Source organism: Larimichthys crocea, chromosome XV (assembly GCF_000972845.2).
Source record: "Larimichthys crocea isolate SSNF chromosome XV, L_crocea_2.0, whole genome shotgun sequence".
Classification (NCBI taxonomy): Eukaryota; Metazoa; Chordata; class Actinopteri; family Sciaenidae; genus Larimichthys; species Larimichthys crocea.
In genome coordinates this window covers 7000400-7019985 of record NC_040025.1, presented here as the reverse complement: position 1 = coordinate 7019985, position 19586 = coordinate 7000400, and the positions used below count along the sequence as shown (strand labels likewise).

Below are 19586 nucleotides of genomic sequence, written 5' to 3'. Positions count from 1 at the left end.
ACAAACAGCCTGTTTCGCTTTGACAGATAACCGAGCATCGAAAACACGCGCACCGTTTCACGATAACGGCACAAAAACTCCCGGGCTGAAATGTGGTCGGGGACACGCACAGTCCGTTGACGTAGGGGCCGTTGTTTGTGTCAGTCCGAGGCCGGCTCAGGTTGCCCAGCCAGCGGCTTACTGCTCTGCTAAATCACCCCCTGTTAGCTCCTGAGTTAGCACGGCTAGCGTTAGCCAGCTGAGTGTGACAGGCTCGGCTTCTTATCCCGGGATAAAACAAAACAAACCGAGGAGGAAGGAAACAGGTAAGAAAAGCTTCCAACCTGTACTGTACGTAAACGTTACGTCAGCGGCGTAAGTCCAACTGTTTGCCTCATGGTGCTGGATGACGTAATGTTTTCCTCCCCGTGCACCGTTCATACCTGGACGCAGGTAGCGATGCTCAACGGGTGAGTCATTGTGGACGTGAAGCCTGTCAGCAGACACGTTAGACCCCATCAGGATTTCTGATTTCTGGAGGGGATTGAACTGAAAGTGAAAGTCTCGAGCTCAGGCCGTCTAACGGGTATGAGGCGTGCGTGCCATGTGTCAGTGTGTGGTGATGATGATGATGATGATGATGATGATGATGATGAATGCGGATCTTGTCTGTTCCCCTTCACATAATGAAATGTTTCCCGCAGGTTGGATGTGAGGTCAACGGTGCTATTTGTGCAGTGATGTTTCACATTAATAATGATGTGTGTATGTGTGTGTGTGTGTGTGTGTGTGTGTGTGTGTGTTTCTGTAGGGATGGTGCAGCCCCAGCCTGATGGCCCGATGCAGTGGGAGATGTCAGGAGAGGAGAGCGGAGGGGCCCTCAGGGTCCCACCAGAGCTGGCTGCCAATGAAGTAGTGACCAGGCTGCTGGGTGATAACCAGCAGCTGAGAGGTACGATGCACTCCCATGATTTCAAATAAATAAATACATATAAAGGTAAAGCTCTGTGTTTCACAGTCACTGCTGACAAGATAAAGATTTTAGGAAATGATTTGCAGTAATGTGCACATAGTGAGCAATAAAGCACAAAGTAGTGGTGATGATTATCCTTAATTTCAACGAGGCCCATCAGCGCAAACAGCCTCTGAAATGGTGATAAGAGAGGACGGTCAAGTCGACTCAGCTAAAGTTCACTCACACATTAGACTGTAGCAGCAAACCCCCTGAGTTCAAACTGAGAAAGCAGTTTGGCTTCCAGTGACTGTGATGGTTAACGCGTGAAGAAGAAACAAGCCGTGTGTGTTATGACTAATTCATTTAGCGTTTTAATTTGTAATAATTATGACAATCATAAATCCTAGAGTCACAAAACCAGAACACTGACTCACTATTGTCACATACACAGCACGAATGAAAAGCCTTCTCTACGGTTAAAGTGGACTTGGCAGCTGGCAGCTGTTCGTATCACACAGCTGCAGAAATCACGTAATGGAAATGCCGCTACCAGTGAGTCTAATACAACACCGATGACTGATTTATAAAATAAAAACAAATGCCCATAATAGCAGCAGTTGCCGTGGCAGTACCAGACACACACAGACACGCAGTGGTTGAGAGATTAATTAAGAGAACCTTGCAAATTAATGCAGAAATCATGTAATACAAATGCTACTGCCAGTGAGTCTAATACAACTCTGACGACTGTTTTATGAAATAAAAATGAAATACAGGTGCCACGACTAGCTGCCGCTGACACAAAATGAGCCAGCCACATTTTCAGTATAGATGAAAAAACGTTGTGAAAAATGTGATGAGTAATTTCTTCTGTACCAACCCTGTGTCTTATCTTTAACACAAAAAAAATCTGATTTGTAATGACTGGAAGTGGTGAAGTGAAGTATCACTTTTTATACAACTTAAAATTCTGGTATCATGACAACCTCAGGTTGTACTACTTTCTACTGCACCTCCTTTGTCCTCCAGAGGCCCTGCGGCGGAGCAACCTAGCCTTGCGTCAGCGCTGTGAGGAGATGGAGGGATGGCAGCGCAGGACAAGAGAGGAAAGAGAATTCCTCAGCTGTCGTTTCCAGGAGGCCAGGGCCCTGGTGGAGAGGCTGGCCCAGGAGAACCACTCCTTACAGGGTTTGGTGAACGGACCAGCGTCCTCCTCGAACCACTGCTGCAGCTCCAGCCAGACTGAAGACCTGCAGGGGCGTCCAGCGAGGAATGGACCACTGGATGGACCACAAGTTAGTTAGTTGGGATTCACAATTCTGATATGATGCTCATATTCACACATTGTCACAAGTTTTTTATTTTATTTTTTTATTTGTGCGGTAAGGTGTTTACAGATAGGACACAGGACAAATACAGAGACAAATACAGTGATACAAAGTGATGACAGAGGCGAGCTGCATGAAGAATGGTTGGGTGTACATGACATGAGATCAAGTAGGTGGGTGGGTATGTAGTAAATAAGAGATCAGAGATGAAAAGAGAGTGTGAGAGGGGCAGCACCTTAAGAAAGAGTAAAAAAGTAGTAGTAGTAGTAATAATAAAAATAAACAAAAAAAATATCAATAATAATGATAATATTAATAACAACCATCACACCAACAATAGCAAGAAATGGGACCTTGTGTGTGTGTGTGTGTGTGTGTGTGTGTGTGTGTGTCCCTGTGTGAATAATTGCACTGATTGGCTGGGGAATATCAATTATCAATATATATGTTGAAGATGGAGAAATTCTTGAACTGCCTGATAGAGATGACCTGTCAATGGAGGGAAGTAGTCAGCTTTATTTTTTTTACAATTATTATAGGTTTTAAGGCCGTACCACACGTAACCCCACACTTTATACACTTCTCATTAACATTTTCTCACATTTCTCTCTTATTTAAACACTCTCAAAGTTCAAACTTTCGCAGATTTAACAAAAATAAGTACAATGCTGTATTAGTAAATGAAACCAAAGATCAAAACCTGTTTTCAAGCCCAAACATTTTTAACAAATTTAATTTTAATAATCAATCTACGAGGTTTGACACATAAGAAATTATTACCAGTAACTCACGCGTATTTCACAGTTTCTCTGACGGTGCCGAACACAATGTGTGTTCATACTGTACAGTACGCTGTAAAAAAAAAAAAAAAACATCAGAAAATCAGCGAAAGGTGAACCGCGTTATAGTGAGGGACAACTGTACATAATATATCTACCTTCTGGGTCTAATATTGAGTTGTTGTGTAAAGTGTATTCTTCTGTGGATCAAAAGAGTGACACCTCTTTGTTTATTATTGTAGGTGGATGAATAGGCTAGATTGTATTGTGAGCCAGTGAGAATGTGTTGCTCTAAGTGAGTTTGTTGTAATAGGCATATGTCGGCTTCCAAGCTGAGAAGATAGATAGTAATGACTTTAGTTTTATTTTATTTTTTTTGCCTGTGAGTGAATGCCTCGAATGTTAACAACAGTTATGGGTTACATAGATACATCAGATGAGCAGACAGGGTAATGGGACAAATGACAGAAAATCACAGACAATACAAGGTGATTTAATGAGTGAATACCAGTTCTTTGAATTATTATTATTTGTATGTTGTTTTTTTATTGCTTGAGAATGTTTTGATAGGTTGTTCAATATAGCCACGGTGTAGTTATTGAGTTGCAGTACTACTAGCTTGTCGACCACTATGTAGGCTGTTCTGTTTTTCTCTCGGTGCTCTTTCTTTATCGGGTACAGTACTTTTCTGCGCTCGTTCCTTTCCCTGGGAAACTGGTCGTTGATGCCAAAGCTCGTTCCTTTAAGTTCATTAGCCTTGCTTTTTATGAGCTCTTTGTGTTTGTTATGTTCCACTTTAGCCACGACAGGTCCTTTGGTGGAAAGTTGTGTTGTCTGCGGTGTCTGAGAGTGAATGAAAGTTTGGAGTAAAGCTTCTGGGTCGTTGTGTGTGTGTGTTGTTTTCCGGTATTCCTGAGAATATTAAATCCGTGTTTGAGTGTCCAGCATCGTCTCTTTCATATGTCATGTTGTCCATGTGTTTAGTGAGCATTTCTACAGTGGTACTGTGTGCAAAGTTTAAACTAGCTTGCAAGTCTTTTATTTCGGAGTGTTACGATCTGATCGAGTTTGTGCTTGATGGATTATAAAACACTGACCTCCATATCGGTTGTAAGCAGATCGTATGTGTCGTTTTTTTCCCCTTTTGGCCGAGTTTATCTTTTTGTCGGAGTTGGATGGAGAGGCTGCGGAGGCAGCCGTCATGATGCAGTGTAGGTAGTGTTATGACATTTTAACATGCGTGTTTCTCTGTTTAATAGCTTTCACTGTTAGAGATGATATTTTCTGAGTTTTACGTTGGTCTGTGTAAGCAGACGTGATACATCATTTCACCTTATGTTTACCTTAGTGTATATCAACTGTAGTTGTGTGCTCTTGTTCCGTTTAGATGCTGAATCCTATTGTTAAAGTAATAGTTGTTGCACATCCATGATGTGTGGCGATGTACAATTCACAGATAGAGATGGACAGAAAGTAGCATAACAAACAGCCAATGTCCAACATTAATGTGAATTTTCTTAATGTGATTTGAGTGCTGTGCATCAATGCCAACATCTGGTAGAAAATAGAAAGCTTGATTACTTTGCTGAGCCAATTAAATGTTTGTTTTGTCCCTATCATCACCGACACAGTGTCTTGATACAGCTAAACTCACAATATAGTTGGACAGTCATTTAGTATAACTGTAGCGTGTATGCTTATAAAGCCTGTAAATGTGGGAAAACAGCAACAGAATTGTGCTGTTAAAGAGCAGATGATCTGTTTCTAAATGTTTCCAACCATCAGCAGCACTTCCATCTACTGTGTCTTTCAGACTCTGGATCAGCGGGAAAAGAAGCAAGCTGAAGAGATGGATCAGGACACGCAGACCATACCGCCTCGCAGCCTGGTACGATTTAAGAAGCTCCTCACTCGTTTTTTCATTTCCGTTCAGATTTTTTTTTAAATGTTTTTCATCTAACTGGTGTGTCTGTGTGTCTAGGATGATGAGAATAGCTCCCTCGGTAGCACCCTCCCTTCTCCCCCCACCTCACTTTCAGAGGCATGGGGGGAGTTAATGGGCAGGGAGAATGGTCAGGTGAGCCTGCTCGCTCCATCCTGCTTTTCCAACAATCAGATCACTGACACTTCTGTGGCCGTCACACCTCTAGATCAACGCTTTCACCCCAACTTTGGTTGCATTCAGTAAATCCTGACTTTCTACTCGGATAAATCATATGTGATGGAACTACAAAAACTTGGAATCAGCCACCATGCAGTATATAAAAACTGTTTTAACCTCTCCCACTCCACAGTTGCCTGTAATAAACATATTTTATGTCTTTTTAGGGGGTGCGAGGGGTCTTTAGGGGGAGACAGCAGATACATAATATAAATCAGATAAAACCTAAAGATTTGAGATGCAGCTCATCACTCAGTGAGATAGAGATTTAGAGAAAATAAATCATCCTATGCTCTATTATGTCTCCATTGAACTTGTTTTAGCAGTTTTGGGGTTGATTTGTTACACGGAAAATTGAAAAAATGGTCCAAGTCTCAACACGAAATATTACAAAACGTTAAAGAACACCATTGACCAACAACAAAAACGTTGACTGTGATTGACCTAGAGGTCACAACAGATCATGTTATGCAGTGAGGTCCAAAAATGCTCTTCCTACAATGAAATGGGGACTAACATGATCACATATCATTACAACTGAGCTCATCGAATCCACGAGAGTCCGACTCAAGTGAACATGTCTTAAAGCTTGTTTACCCCTTGTCCTGTCAAGCTAGCCTGGCATGGTACCAATGGATGTGTTTTATACATGACAGCAGTATCTTAACTTGAGTTTTACTGAACCGAGCCCTCTACAGCCTCTAAAACTGTGATGTTGGCTGAGCAGGTCGGTGTCCATGCAGTGGAAGAGGTTAATAATAAACTTGGCACCAGCTATGTAATGAGGAACTGCATTCTAGAGGCCGTCCATCTTGCTTCCATACACTTCCGGGCAGGAATACTGGATTGAATTTGTCTGTGTCCCACTTTGAATGGAGCACAGCATTAACACACAGCTCTAATCCACCAGTTGATCCTTTTTTATAAAAATCCCTCTGTGTGTGTCCTGTCCTCCAGTTTGGGTTCTCTCACATCTTGGTGTATTTCTACTTCTTGCTTCGGAGCTGGTACTCAGGGTGAACAGGGTTTGCCTCTGTCCATTTCCCTCCTGCTATCACTTCTGCCTGCATTCATTCATCCCCAGTTCTTTCACTTCCATGTCTTTCTCTGCAGCCCGTGGAAGGCGCAAATGAATTCCTCCAGTTGTTGAAGAGCCACAAAGAGAAACTGGAGGAAGGAATGAGAGAGCTGAGGAAGAAGAACGACGAGCTGGAGAGGGAGAGGGACGAGGGCGACAAAGAGAAAGAGCAAATGCGGCGCTGCATTGATCAGCTACGGGCCAGAGTGGCCCATCAGGTAACATACACACCCAGGATGTAGTGCAGGAGAGACACCAGGAATCCTAGCCAGCCTTAAACTTCCCAGATAACCTTCAGTTTGACATAAATCATACGCCCGTCTCTGAAAGTGCCACCTGGATTAGCTGCTGTTGCTCACTGCACAGAGATCAACGTCTGAGGCAACTTTCAGGCTAACGGATCTAGCTTTCTGTTTCCATTTAAATGTTAGTCCAGTAGTTAAGTATAAATTAAAGGTCCCAGATATACACTGAGATCTCAGCTTCTACAAAACTGGACGTGGTAGTATAAACACATTCAGTTTGTCATATCCAAGTTCAAAGTATCTGCCAGTTGATCATTAGTCTACAAACAAGGTAATATGTTGTATGTCCGACATTGTTACGTGACTCTGTAGAGGATTCTGAGTTATCTGATGAGTCTAGGCAGCGAGACGGTCATATCCTCTGACCTCAGCTATCAGAGTCATGATCAGAATGGCGCCTGCTTTCCTGAACACAAACATACAGCTCTGACTCAAGGAGAGAAGTCAGTGTCTCTCACAACCAAACATTTGATATAGTCTTTACAGTGACCTCAAGACAGCACAGCTTGAATACAATGAGGCAAATGAAGTCAGACAGCTGTAAATAATGCACAAATAAAAACAGAGTGACCAACACAATCAAACCAGGCCTGATCAGAGCACCCAGAGGGTACTCCGGCTCGGCTCTGGGTCATGTCAGTTCTATTACATGAACTTGTCTGCAACATCTTTGTGTCTTACACTTGATCACAATGATCAAGGTGTATCATTAGATCACTGACAAGCATCAAAACATGCTTGACGTGGCCCTCATGTTGTTATATTCTGTATATCTTTGTTTACAGGCCAGCAATGTCACAGAGGAGGTTGTTCAGCATCGCTCTGAGGCACAGCACTCCTCTGACTGGTATGACTCACTTTCCTTCCTGATACTGGATGCTTCAGTGCATTGCTTGAAGCTAACACCACTAAACATTCTAGACTAGACTCTCTGTGGTTAACAAGTTATCGTTAGCAGCTGTTTGAATGAATCTTAACTGTACTGTGTTTCTGCAGACAGTTCTTCCTGGATGTTTTTGAATTTCTGCCTCTCTTTGTCGAGGGGTCTTCCTTCCTCTCTTTCTGTTCCCTTTTCCAGCTCCAGCCTGGCTAAACTCACAGAGCAGCTTCAGGCCACACAGGGCAGGTGATCCCACAGCTCTGTGCATGCCTTCTCTTTCTCACTGTGTGCATGCCTTCTCTCTACACTGTGTGTCTGTTCCTGTCTCGTTTGTTGGAACTTTTTTGATCTGTTGTTCAGTTGTAAATCAGGCATATTTTAGGTGTTTTTGTTTTCTGATGAGAGTAGCTCACATAAAGATATCATTTACTTGACATTACTCAACATTTAAAAAAAAAAAGATTCTGTTCACCAGCTGTTATTCGATATTCACACAGCTGTGTGAAGCTGACGTGAGGTGACAGCCCACTTCTCAGTGTTTCAAACCTGAAACAGATCCTCACAGAATCAGCTGCTCTTTCATTTGCGGTGTCTTGTACGTGCCAGTGATGGCACAGTACCGTTTGAGGTACTTGTACTTGACTTGAGTATTTCTATTTTATGCTTTTAGCTTCTACTCCACTTCATTTCAGAGATAAATATTGTGCTGTTTGCGCTACTGTTTATTTAAACCATTGTTTTAGTTACTATTCATTTTTCAGATAAAGATTTTAAAACATAGGATTAGACTTTAATGATTTGAATCATCTTATTGGTGAAACTACCATGCAGAGTATGGAGCAGTTCAAATGATCCCTACAACATTAAAATACAGCTTTTATGTTACATCAATAATAATGATCCAGTAAGTGATAATTGAAACGGTCTGTGTTTTTGTTTATTTTTTTCAGTAGTACTTTTACTATATTTTACATTTTGTTGTAAATGTTAAGCAGAATGTTGAACATGAAGCAAGTCAATTTTAACAAGCATATCTCAAAACATTGAGGCCTTGAAATGTCTTTTAATCTTTACAATGTTACAATTTTAGTCGGAACCTCCTGACACCAGAGGTCACAAAGCTGCTTTTGAATAATTTACTAGAATTCAGATGTTACAAATACATTCACAGTGTTTGGATTTAGGTCAAAATGTGTGTCAGTTTAGTTCAGAATCTGTTGTTGCCTACAGGTATCGCGAGTTGGAGGAGAAGCTTGATTACCTGCAGAAGAGTTCAGCTCAGCGGGACAGGACTGAAGCTCTCCTCAAACAGAAGGACAAGGACTGTGCCCAGGTACAGTCTGGATTATTTACTTTTTACTCACATGATCAAAATCCAATGTCTTCCAAACGAGCCAGATGTATATCAACTGTAATTCCATTTACTTTACAGCTGGCTAAGGACTGCGAGGCGCTCAAAGCTCAAGCAACTTCCCTGTTAGGAGAACTGAACGAGAGACAGAGCTGCCTGGACAAAAGCGAGCACGAACGTAAAATGTTGGAAGAAAAGTAAGATGCCACATCAGCGTAAATAATACAGTATGTGTAGAGACGTGTGTGCTGATGGACTTGCATCTGCTCTTCTTGTTTGCAGGCTGTGCAGTAAGATGAAGGCCCTGCAGGTGGCAGAGCGGGACCTGGAGCAGCAGAGGAAGCAGCATCATGTGGCCATGGACAAGCTGCTGCTGCAGACCCAGAGCCTGGAACAGGCTCTGAAGACAGAGAGACATGTCGTCACAGAGGAGAAGTGCGTTCAACACACACACAACACATACAGGGTCCTAACTGGTTATTCAAATTCTGCACTTTTTGATATTTATTCCAGACATTAAAAGATTTCTTTTCACATGAGAAACAATAAAAAAGGCTTTTCTAAAAGAGATTAGTAGTAATTCTCTGTGTAGGATTTAGTGGCATCTAGCGATGTAGTTGCAACCCCCTTGCCTCGCCCTCTACCTCACAGTGTTAAGAAGAAACTACAGTGGCTACAAAACACATAAGAAATGTCTCTATCTAGAGCCAGTGTTTAGTTTGTCTGTTCTGGGTAACTGTAGAAACACGACGGTTTAACATGGCGGACTCTGTGGGAAGAGCGCTGTGTCTTGATGGTCACCCTAGATTTACAACAGTCATTTCAAATGATTCTTGTGTGAAATTATTCAGTTTGAAGCACATTTGGAGTTCTGAGAGGAGAAAACCAAGACTGAATTTGTTGTTTTAAAGATCCAGTGTGTGGGATTTAGTGGCATCGAGCAGATTGAAACCACCTGAATCACCCCTCGTGGCCCCTACCTTTTCAAGCATGTAGGAGAAAGTATGGTGGCTGAAAGGCCTTCTCTAGAGCCACTTTGGTTTGTCTGTTCTGGTCTACTGTAGAAACATGGTGGTGAAACATGGCCTACTCCCGCTGTCTCTGTAGATATGAAGAACTTATTGTGTATAGGTAATGAAAACACAACAATCATTATTTTCATTTAAGCTAATGAAACATACTTCTGAATATTATATTTCTGCCAATAGATTCTCCTAAATACACAGGACCTTTTTAAAGAGCAACAAATATTTTGGAAAAGCCGTTAGGAAGTCAGGTGACACATTATAAATATAGACCGTCTATTTAAGTAGGTGGTCACGGTTGATGAACAGATCTCCCATTCTCAATATTTTTATTATTTTCAGTTTTCAGTCAAAGTTTGGTCAGGTTTAGGAAAACATCTCCGCCTGTGAATATGTTAAGAATATGTTTCAGACAGGACACAAACCTTTTCCACATGCAGAAACAAACCAACCGTGGAAGAACACCTGCAGCATCTGTAAATATACAGTAAAGGGCTCATTCTAATGATTATACACTTCTGAAAACATTTTCATTTCTGTCATATTCTGTAAATAGAGCTCCCTAAATGTGACACACTGGACCTTTTTAACTTTCAGTGAACAGAAAAATAGAAGCTCTAGATCAGTCCCACTGTGTACAGAGCCTCTTGTGCCAGATATTAACTTGTTACAAACAATAACAAGTCTGAATGTGAATATTATTTTATGTCTCATCTTGTACACACAACAATACGATAATCTTTTCTGGACTTTTTCTGGGTTTTATGGAGTCGTAATGATTTTTATTCTAGAATTGAATAGTGATGTTGTGATGTTCACTGTTTGGCTCTGGTGAGTGCTGATTCTGAGATTTGTTAAACTGTCCTGTACAAATCTGTTTCTCTTTTCTCCTCTCAGGAAGAAACTGACACAACTGCAGCATGCCTACACGTGTCTTTTTAGAGACTATGATTCTAAACTGAAAACTGAGGTAAAAACACATTTGAACATTGTTTTATCCTCATTCATTTTGCTGTTTAGCTTATAGGTTCGCGTCTCAACATTCGTCTGTGTGTTTGTGTCTCAGGGAGGAGATCTGTGCAGCCGACTAGAGGAGGCAGAGAGAGCGCTGGCCCTGAAGCAGGACCTGATCGATAAACTGAAGGAAGAGGTGGAGCAACAGAAAGGCTCTCTGGAGACTGTTCCTGTCCTCACTGCACAGGTACACCTCCACAGATGTTGAGCACATCTGGACACAGATGACTTTGTTCATTCAACTTGTTTTGTTGAATTAAGTTCAAAGATTTGTAGTCACTGACCGACTTGAAAACAATGAAAAAACACATTGGTGAGGATGTTCAACAGCACATTAATGTTGCAACAAAAATATATTAAACATTGCTACACCTTACTCCTCCACAATTAATTATTAGTTTGGAATATCTGAAAACCTACCTTCAGGGTGTACTTAAGAAAAGGAAATACAGTCTTATTTTTATTCTATTCTATTTTCTTCTTAACTTAAAGGGTAACTTTGGTATTTTTCCACCTTATTTTCCCGTTTTTTTAGTCAGTGACTCAAAACTAAACAGAAACAAGTTTTAAATGTGGTTCAGTGTTCAGTTCGAGTGTTACACTGCAGCCACGAAACAGGCTCAAGTGTAATCTTTGCAGGCAATTGTACACCATCAAAATATGTGTGTGTTAAAACTACTTTTTGCTATAGACTGGCTCAGACTGCAGTGTGACAAAGTATTCAAAATCATAGCAAAGATGGACAGTGACAGAGCATGTGTGGAAGGTTGGCAGAGCCTGATGCATCGTGGCAGAGCTGATTATGAGTGTTTGTTCTCCAGCAGCAACATCTATGAAACAGTTTAGAGTTGTTTAGCTGACAGTTTCGGATGTCAGATGTTTCGGGGCTGTACTTGAATATGACATTGTAAGTGTGAGCACAGCAGACCTCAAAGCATGATTCGTGTCTGTCAGTGTAGTGAGCATTAAGGAACAAATTCAGCTGCATTAAAATGTAATATTTGAGTTTACAGAGAAGTGTGAGAAACAAAAAAACATAATCAGAAATTCATTTGAAGTCAGTTTACACACATCCACAAGAGAATGTTAGGTGGAAAACAGAGCCAGGACCCATGAATGGCAGTGTGTGGAGGGTGACGACAGACCAATAACTGGCTCTAACACTGCTTTCTTTCGCAGTTACTTGTTATCACTTGTGAGCTACACACAAAGCGTCTGTATCAACCGCACCAACAATGTAGCATGTTGATGTTGACACATGTTGTTGATTGAAGTCACGTCTCACCGTCTTTGCTCAGGCCGAGATCTACAAGTCAGATTTCTTAGCGGAGCGAGAGGCGAGAGAGAAGCTGAACCAGAAGAAGGAGGAGCTGCAGGACCAGCTGACTCAGGCCCTGGCTGAGATTGACAGGTTCAAACAGGAAGCCACATCACGGTAAGTTAAAAAAGAAGGGAGGGATTTAGAAAGCATGCCCAGATCTATTATGGTCATTATTTGTGTCTTGAATGTGAATGTGTATGCAGTGGTGTGTGCTGTTTTTGAGGGACGTTCAAATTAATAATTTTTTATCTAGGTACATTGTCAGAGTTGAATATTAATAAGTACTGATCTCTCATGAAGGTTATGTGCATTCACCTCTGTTTCAGTGCACGTATTGAGCAAATGAAGCTGAGACACTTGGAAGACTTTTCAACACGTCCACCTCCACAAGGTACATCAACACACAATGCTCACATTCAAATCAGGGTTTAAGCCTTTGGTGCATGAAGTGAAGTCAGTCTTTCAACTGATGTGTCCGCAACGAATGACAACATGCGTCTGTGTATTCAATTTGAAATAATAAACTCAGTGATAGAACGGTCTGTTATGTGGCATCCAGTCAAACAAATATCTTTTTACATTTAAAGTCAATTAGATCAAACACTACAGCTCTTATTTTAAACACACAGACACTGATGGCTGAGCTTTGTGCCTGTTTTGCAGCACAGTTTGCACATGGTTCAGTTTCAATGTTTCCAACAGCAGCAGCAGCAGACAGCTGTTTTAAGCAAACCACCTTTAGAAACCCATTGTACACTACTTATTTAACAGCACACAACTCAATAGGGAGCTGAATAGGTGCTATTCAACACCAGGCACCAGACAGACAAATTTAGCGACTAGCTGGTGAAGGAAGCTGAAGGGTGGGTAATAACACAACTCCAGCTGAATGATAATGTTGCTCTGTGTCTGCTAAAACTTCTTAATGTTGTGTTTGAGCTTCTTCTGCTTCCCTCTGGCAGCCAAAGTACTTTATATCCTTTTGATTAGTTTATTTCTGTGCAAAATATCATTTTAAAAACTCCTCATATGTTTTCTTAAAGGAGTAATGGAGGTAAAAGTGCAATATTTCCTTCAGAAATGTAAAAGTATAAAGTGACAGGAAATGGAAATAAGTCAAATACTTTGAAACTGCACAGTCCTTGAGTGAAGGTACTTCAGTATTCTTTACCAGCTTTGCCAATGAAATCCATGCATATACAATCTTATGAGTAGTGGGCTACTGTAGAGAGCACTATGCACTGACTCCTATTCATTAAAAAAAAATCATGAATCATTTTTACCAGAATGCATTTCTTCTCCTCTGCCTTAGGCGTGTTCCCCGGTGCAACTTTTAACACTGCTCCCCCGGCCCCCGCGTTCCGCAATCAAGGTTTGGGACCAGTCGGTGATCAAGGGGCAGCCGGAGCTGAGGAGCTGCCAGATTTATGCTGTCCTAAGTGCCAATACCAGGCCCCAGATATGGACACGCTGCAGATACATGTCATGGACTGCATACAGTAACATGAGCCTAGTTCAACGCACTCGCATAGAGATACATACAGTACACAGTGTATTTCCGTTCTTGCCACTGAGTGTGTCTGCTCCCATCTCCAGGCACACTTTGGGAAAACATGTTTGGTAGCACTTTACTCTCTCTGCCGACACGCATACACAAACCTGAATACATTCTATAAATCTCATGATGGAATCAAGACAAGTGTGCAACACATGACCGTATGAAGACCGCAAGATAATCAGCATGGTATTTTTTACTGCTTTCTTTGTTCCTACCTGATCTGTTACTTCCGCTCTTCCACCTCCATACACTCTGCCTCTGACATAGCACACTGATGCACGTGTCCATCAGTATTTGTACATGATCCCTGATTTCTTGACTCAGTCCCATTTATCACTTGCTAAAGTGACGTTGTGACGTGGCAGCTGAGGAGTTAAATACATGCTGCGGAGTAAGTGTGTATACTCTGACTGCCTCGTCTATATTACACACGTCAGTAATCATTGGGCCTATGGTGAAAAAAGTGACAATTCAGAGGGGCCCTCTTCCCCTCAAAGCAGAAAACTTATGAGAATGTGAATAACCTAGTGAGCTTTAAATAATCTAGAATATTCCAATCTGTTTTGTTTCTAATTGTTGCTGTCTGCATTACCTCAAAACATGTATTATTATCTATTAGAGATGGATTTACTCTTATTGAAAAAAAAGTAGCCATTCTCTGTGTTCTGTGCCTGTGTACACCTTTGAATGCACCACTGCTTTATCTCTAATGCTAAGCCTGACCCTTAACCCAACATAGACCATTTTTGTGCCCCTTACTCTGTCTCCTCTTTACCTGTGGCACCTTGTTATTTATCTGTCTGAAGGAGGCACAACAAGGGTCCTTCACAGTTTGTGTGACTGTTGTCTGTAATTCTAGATAATTTGGTGCAAAGAACATGGTTTCAAACTGTTGAAGATTTACTAAATAAATAAATCATTTATTCGTTAGCCCGCGTGCATGTGTGTGCGTGCGTTTCCAACGACTTGTTTTCTTTTTCTTAAAAACTTCCTCACAAAAGTAAATAATAAAGCAAAATAAAGTAAAAATCGCAGAACAGACAAACAAGTCGACATAAAATTTTAAATATTAACAACACAGCTGACCTTTACACTAGTCTCTTGAAGGTTAAAAAGAGAGGATAGTAGGGGAAGTGAATTAGATGTACCATTTACCATTGGAGAAATGAAAAGAGCAAAAGACAAAACAAGGAGTGCACCGGGTAAAGATAGAATATGTTATGCTATGATTAAACATCTAATTGAGGGGGGAACAATGAAAATATTAACATTATACAATAAAGTCTGGAAAGAGGGTAAAGTCCCATGAAGTTGGAAGATAATCATCCAAGTAAGACAATAAACTACAGACCCATAGTTCTGACGTCACATATAGGTAAAATAATGGAGATAATGATTAATGAGAGGCTCATGTACTATATTGAAAAAAGGGGATTGGTGACTAAATATCAAAGTGGATTTAGAAGAGGTAGGAGCACAATGGATCCAGTATTGTGTTTAGAAGATGACATCAGGAAAGCACAGGTAAAAAAAGAAACTGGCTGCAGTGTCGAAAAAGCTTATGACATGTTGTGGAGAGAAGGATTGATGATTAAGATGCATCAAATGGGAATTGATTATTTGATAATATACCAACAATGGGAAGATCTCTGTTTGCAGACGATGGGGCATTATGGAAGAGGCGAGGCAACATAGATCACATAGTTAAGAAATTACAGGAAGGAATAGATCAAGTGGAAAAATGGGGAGCAGAATAGGGTTTTAAATTTTCAGTGAAAAAAAGTAAAGTAATGTTCTTCTTAAAAAAGAAAATCAGTGAAAATAAAAAGTTAAACTTTTATGGAAAGAATTTAGAAAGAGTAAACAGCATGCGATTCTTGGGGTTGATTTTTGATTCTAGATTAACGTGGAGAGAACATGTGAAGGGAATAGGAGAAAAAAGTAAGGGAGTATTGAATATTATGAGGTGTTTGGCTGGGTTAGAGTGGGATTTTATGTCATTAAAATATATATACTTAGCACTAATTAGATCTAGAAGAGAGTACGGTAGTGTGGGCTACGAATCAGCAGCTAAATCGGTCCTCTCGCAGCTAGATATTATTCAAGCTTGAGCACTACGAACTTGTCTAGGAGCAATAAAAACAGCTCCAGTTTGTTTCCTTCAGGTTGAAGCAGGAGAAATGCCATTATGGCTAAGAAGAAAACAGCTTATAGCCAATTACTGGATAAATTTAAAAGGACACAATGAAGACCATCCAACAAAGAGAGTCTTGGAGATGTGTTGGGAAAAGGGGAAAGAACAAAAATCAAGCTTTGGGTGGGTCAGTGAGGGAATAACAGAACAACTAAAAATACAAGAAATATGATTCAGCCCAACAGTTCTGTGGACGACAAGACCAGAATGGATGACACAAGAAACAAGCGTAGATCTGAAAATATGGAACATCAAGAGAAGAAATAAAACAGCGGACCTGGTACAGGAATTTTATAACTACGTAAATGGAAAGTATGAAGATTATGTTTACATATACACAGATGGATCAAAAGAACCAAAAACAGCAGCAACAGGTGCAGCAGTGGTGGTTCAGTCATCATATCACAATATCAAAAAGAACATCAGATCATTTAAGCATATATGCGGTGGAACTATGTGCAATATTACTGGCAAGAGAATGGGCGGAGGACAGAGTGGACAGGAAGACAGTCATATGTAGTGATTCAGCTTCATCACTCTTGAGCAATAAAAACACACCAGGAAATATGATATGAAATACTGTTAAAAACATCCAGATTAACACAGCAGGGGAGGGAATAACGTTCATGTGGGTTCAGCTCACTGACAAGGGAATGAAAAAGCAGATAAAAGGAGGCAGTAAAGAAAGAGAAGGTGGAAATGAAAGTAAAATGATCAAAAGCAGAAGGAAAAGGTTTAATATGGAAGGAAATAATCAATCAATGGAAACAAAATTGGAAGAAGCAGGAAAAAGGGAGGCATTTATATAAACAAAGCAGCAAGACCAGCCGATATATACCAGCTTAACTCTGGAGGAAAACACACTGAGGATGCAGAGGGGGGTCGGGACAGGACAGGCTTGCAGAGAGGACAGGATTTGGGTCGTGTCTCCCCTCCAGAGCATCTCCATTGATGATCAGAATCAGAATCAGAAGTACTTTATTAATCCCTGTAGGGAAATTGTTTTTGTTATCGCAGCTCCCAAACGGTAAGTGACAGCAAGAAAACAAGACTTTAACAATATACCCTATAGACTATCCTATTTTAAACAATATATACACACTATATACACATGTATAAGTAGCAATTAAATAGAACCAGTAACAGTAAAAAAAATAAAAAAACAAGTGGCAGTGAGGTAACAGTGAGATATGAGATAAATTTTGAAATAAATAACAGTTAAGTAGAATCTTTATATATTTTAGTTTATATATTTAGTAGTTTATATATATATATTTGTTTTTGTTCTTAATAGATGGTTACTTGTTAACATATGTTGTTTTTGTTTGTTTGTTTACTGGAGTATAGATAGTAACAAAAAATTATTTCCCCCTGGGATTATTAAAGTATTTCTGATTATGATTCTGATTCTGATAAGAACAGTGAAGAATATATATCATTAATAATAATAATAATAATAATAATAATAAGTTTAATTTATAATGCACATTACATTTGAATCAAATCTCAAAGTGCTACAATACACACGCAAAGTATATGCACACAAAGCAACAAAAACAAAAACAAAAAAATTACAACAGAAGAAATCACGTCAAATACGATAAGATGTGGAAAAAAGGAAAGTTTTAAGTCCTTTTTTAAAACTTTCAAGAGTCTGAGATGATCTGAGATGGTCCAGCAGAGGGCGGTATATGCAGCATTAAGGATGCTGTCACACAACAAAGAAGAAGCGGCAGTCTCTTGAAGCGACGTCCACCGGACACACGCTCCATTCATCGTCACGTCTTTATTTACCGGTGTACGCGGCTGACGTTCGGCCGTTTAAAGCGGCCTTTTGTTCGGGCATGTCCGCCTCAACTCCCCCGCCTCCCTCGGCGGAGGCTGTGGGAACCGAGGGCTGTTTCCCCCCCGGGTACAAGCCTTTCAAACCCGAGGAGCACGGCCTGGAGCGCGGCTTCCGTCTCACAGCCTTCTCGGACCTGAAGGGATGAGGCTGCAAGGTCCCGCAGGAGGCTCTGCTCAAACTCCTGGCGGGACTGGAGGCGGACCGGGCCGACGGAACGGGGAAGGCCGAAGACCAAACATCGGAGTTCGGCCAACAGCTGCCGGGGCCCCGGCTCGGTAAGGAAGTAGCATCGCTAGTTAGCCTGACTGTTGCTAACCATGCTAACTGATGTGGTAACTGATGTGACAGATGGACAGACAGGGTGACAGGGTGGTAACTAACCTGGCTGCTGGTCAGCTTCCTGCTGCTCATAGACTGCACAGCAGCCAGCAAAGAGAGAGAAAGTTAGAGATGAAGAAAGAAGAGGGCACGAGTTCCGTGAGTTGTGAAACGAGCTGACAGTTGGCATGACTCAGCAGAAATCTGAGTGCGAAGTTCACGCTCCTGGTCAAACATTTCTCCTCGTAAAGCAGCAGCTCTGTAACTTATTTGAGGAGCATGCACTTCCTCTGATGGCCCACCGCCTTACTGCTCACACAGTGTAATGATGCAGCCATGCAACAACATTACCAGCACTGATCCTGAAACACACACACGCACACACTGATCCTGAAACACACACACACACACAGATCCTGAAACGCGCACACACAAACACACACTGTTCCTGAAACGCACACACTGATCCTGAAACGCACACACACTGATCCTGAAGCACACACACACACAGATCCTGAAACACGCGCACACAAACACACACTGATCCTGAAACGCACACACTGATCCTGAAACACACACACTGATCCTGAAACACACACACCGATCCTGAAACGCGCACACACACTGATCCTGAAACGCGCACACACACACACACTGATCCTGAAACTCACACACACTGATCCTGAAACGCACACACACTGATCCTGGAACGCGCACACACACACACGCTGATCCTGAAACGCGCACACACTGATCCACACTGATCCTGAAACGCACACACACTGATCCTGAAACACACACACACTGATCCCTCCTCACCCTGTCCTGTGTTTCCAGGTGTAGGGATGGACTGCTGTGTGATCCCTCTGAGGCATGGAGGGCTCTCACTGGTCCAGACCACAGACTTCTTCTACCCTCTGGTGGAGGATCCTTACATGATGGTGAGTTACTGGCTTAGTAAAGGCTGTACACACACACACACACACACACACACACACACACACACAGATAATTGTGCAGTGACACATGATCACACCCTGCATGTGCGGTTTAATGCAAATGTGCGTACGTGCTGTTTCTGTAGTAGCTGAGGATTATTTGAATTGATCTGCAGATAATGGATGGATTCAAATTTGTTATTTTGAATATTCACTTCATCCACTGATTGTTGCAGCTCTGTTTCATGCTGTGGTGTTTTTCAAGCCTTTTTCTTCTCATCCCTCTCTGACGGTGTGTGTTGGATAACGGCCGTCTCTGTGCTGTGCACACTTTGTTTATTCTACCATAAGCATCACAAAAAACTGACTTTATGTAAAGTCTAATATTGAATTTTGTCACTCTTTGTCACAGTGACGGTCTGTTAATAAAGGAACTTCTAAGAAGTTTTTCTAATGCATTCAAACATATACCTTCATTTTCAAGTCTCTGTGAGGTGCATGCACTCTACATTCCTGTTGCACATGAAGAAAATATAAATCAAAAAAAAAAAAAAAA

General features: G+C 41.3%; 1 protein-coding gene and 1 pseudogene across 6 annotated transcripts; both read left to right on the top strand.

The window, feature by feature from the left end:
- The first annotated feature begins 7 nt into the window (after window positions 1-7).
- On the top strand, window positions 8-14664 carry ikbkg (inhibitor of nuclear factor kappa B kinase regulatory subunit gamma). 6 transcript variants are annotated; one of them, XM_019255522.2, is made up of 16 exons: window positions 8-302; window positions 789-931; window positions 1964-2229; window positions 4855-4929; window positions 5023-5118; window positions 6316-6498; window positions 7371-7432; window positions 7664-7711; window positions 8696-8798; window positions 8898-9013; window positions 9099-9251; window positions 10739-10811; window positions 10908-11042; window positions 12154-12290; window positions 12503-12567; window positions 13489-14664. In XM_019255522.2, the coding sequence occupies exons 2-16, from the start codon at window positions 793-795 to the stop codon at window positions 13677-13679; spliced, it is 1842 nt and encodes a 613-aa protein (XP_019111067.1). In that variant the 5' UTR covers window positions 8-302; window positions 789-792; the 3' UTR covers window positions 13680-14664. The 6 variants fall into 6 exon arrangements, with proteins under 6 accessions (XP_019111067.1, XP_019111052.1, XP_019111084.1 ...); XM_019255507.2 differs by having other exon boundaries at window positions 8-305; window positions 791-931; XM_019255516.2 differs by lacking the exon at window positions 8-302 and adding an exon at window positions 325-565 and having other exon boundaries at window positions 791-931.
- A 2944-nt stretch (window positions 14665-17608) lies between these two features.
- LOC113747765 (selenide, water dikinase 2-like) lies at window positions 17609-19198 on the top strand (annotated as a pseudogene).
- Window positions 19199-19586: the final 388 nt, after the last annotated feature.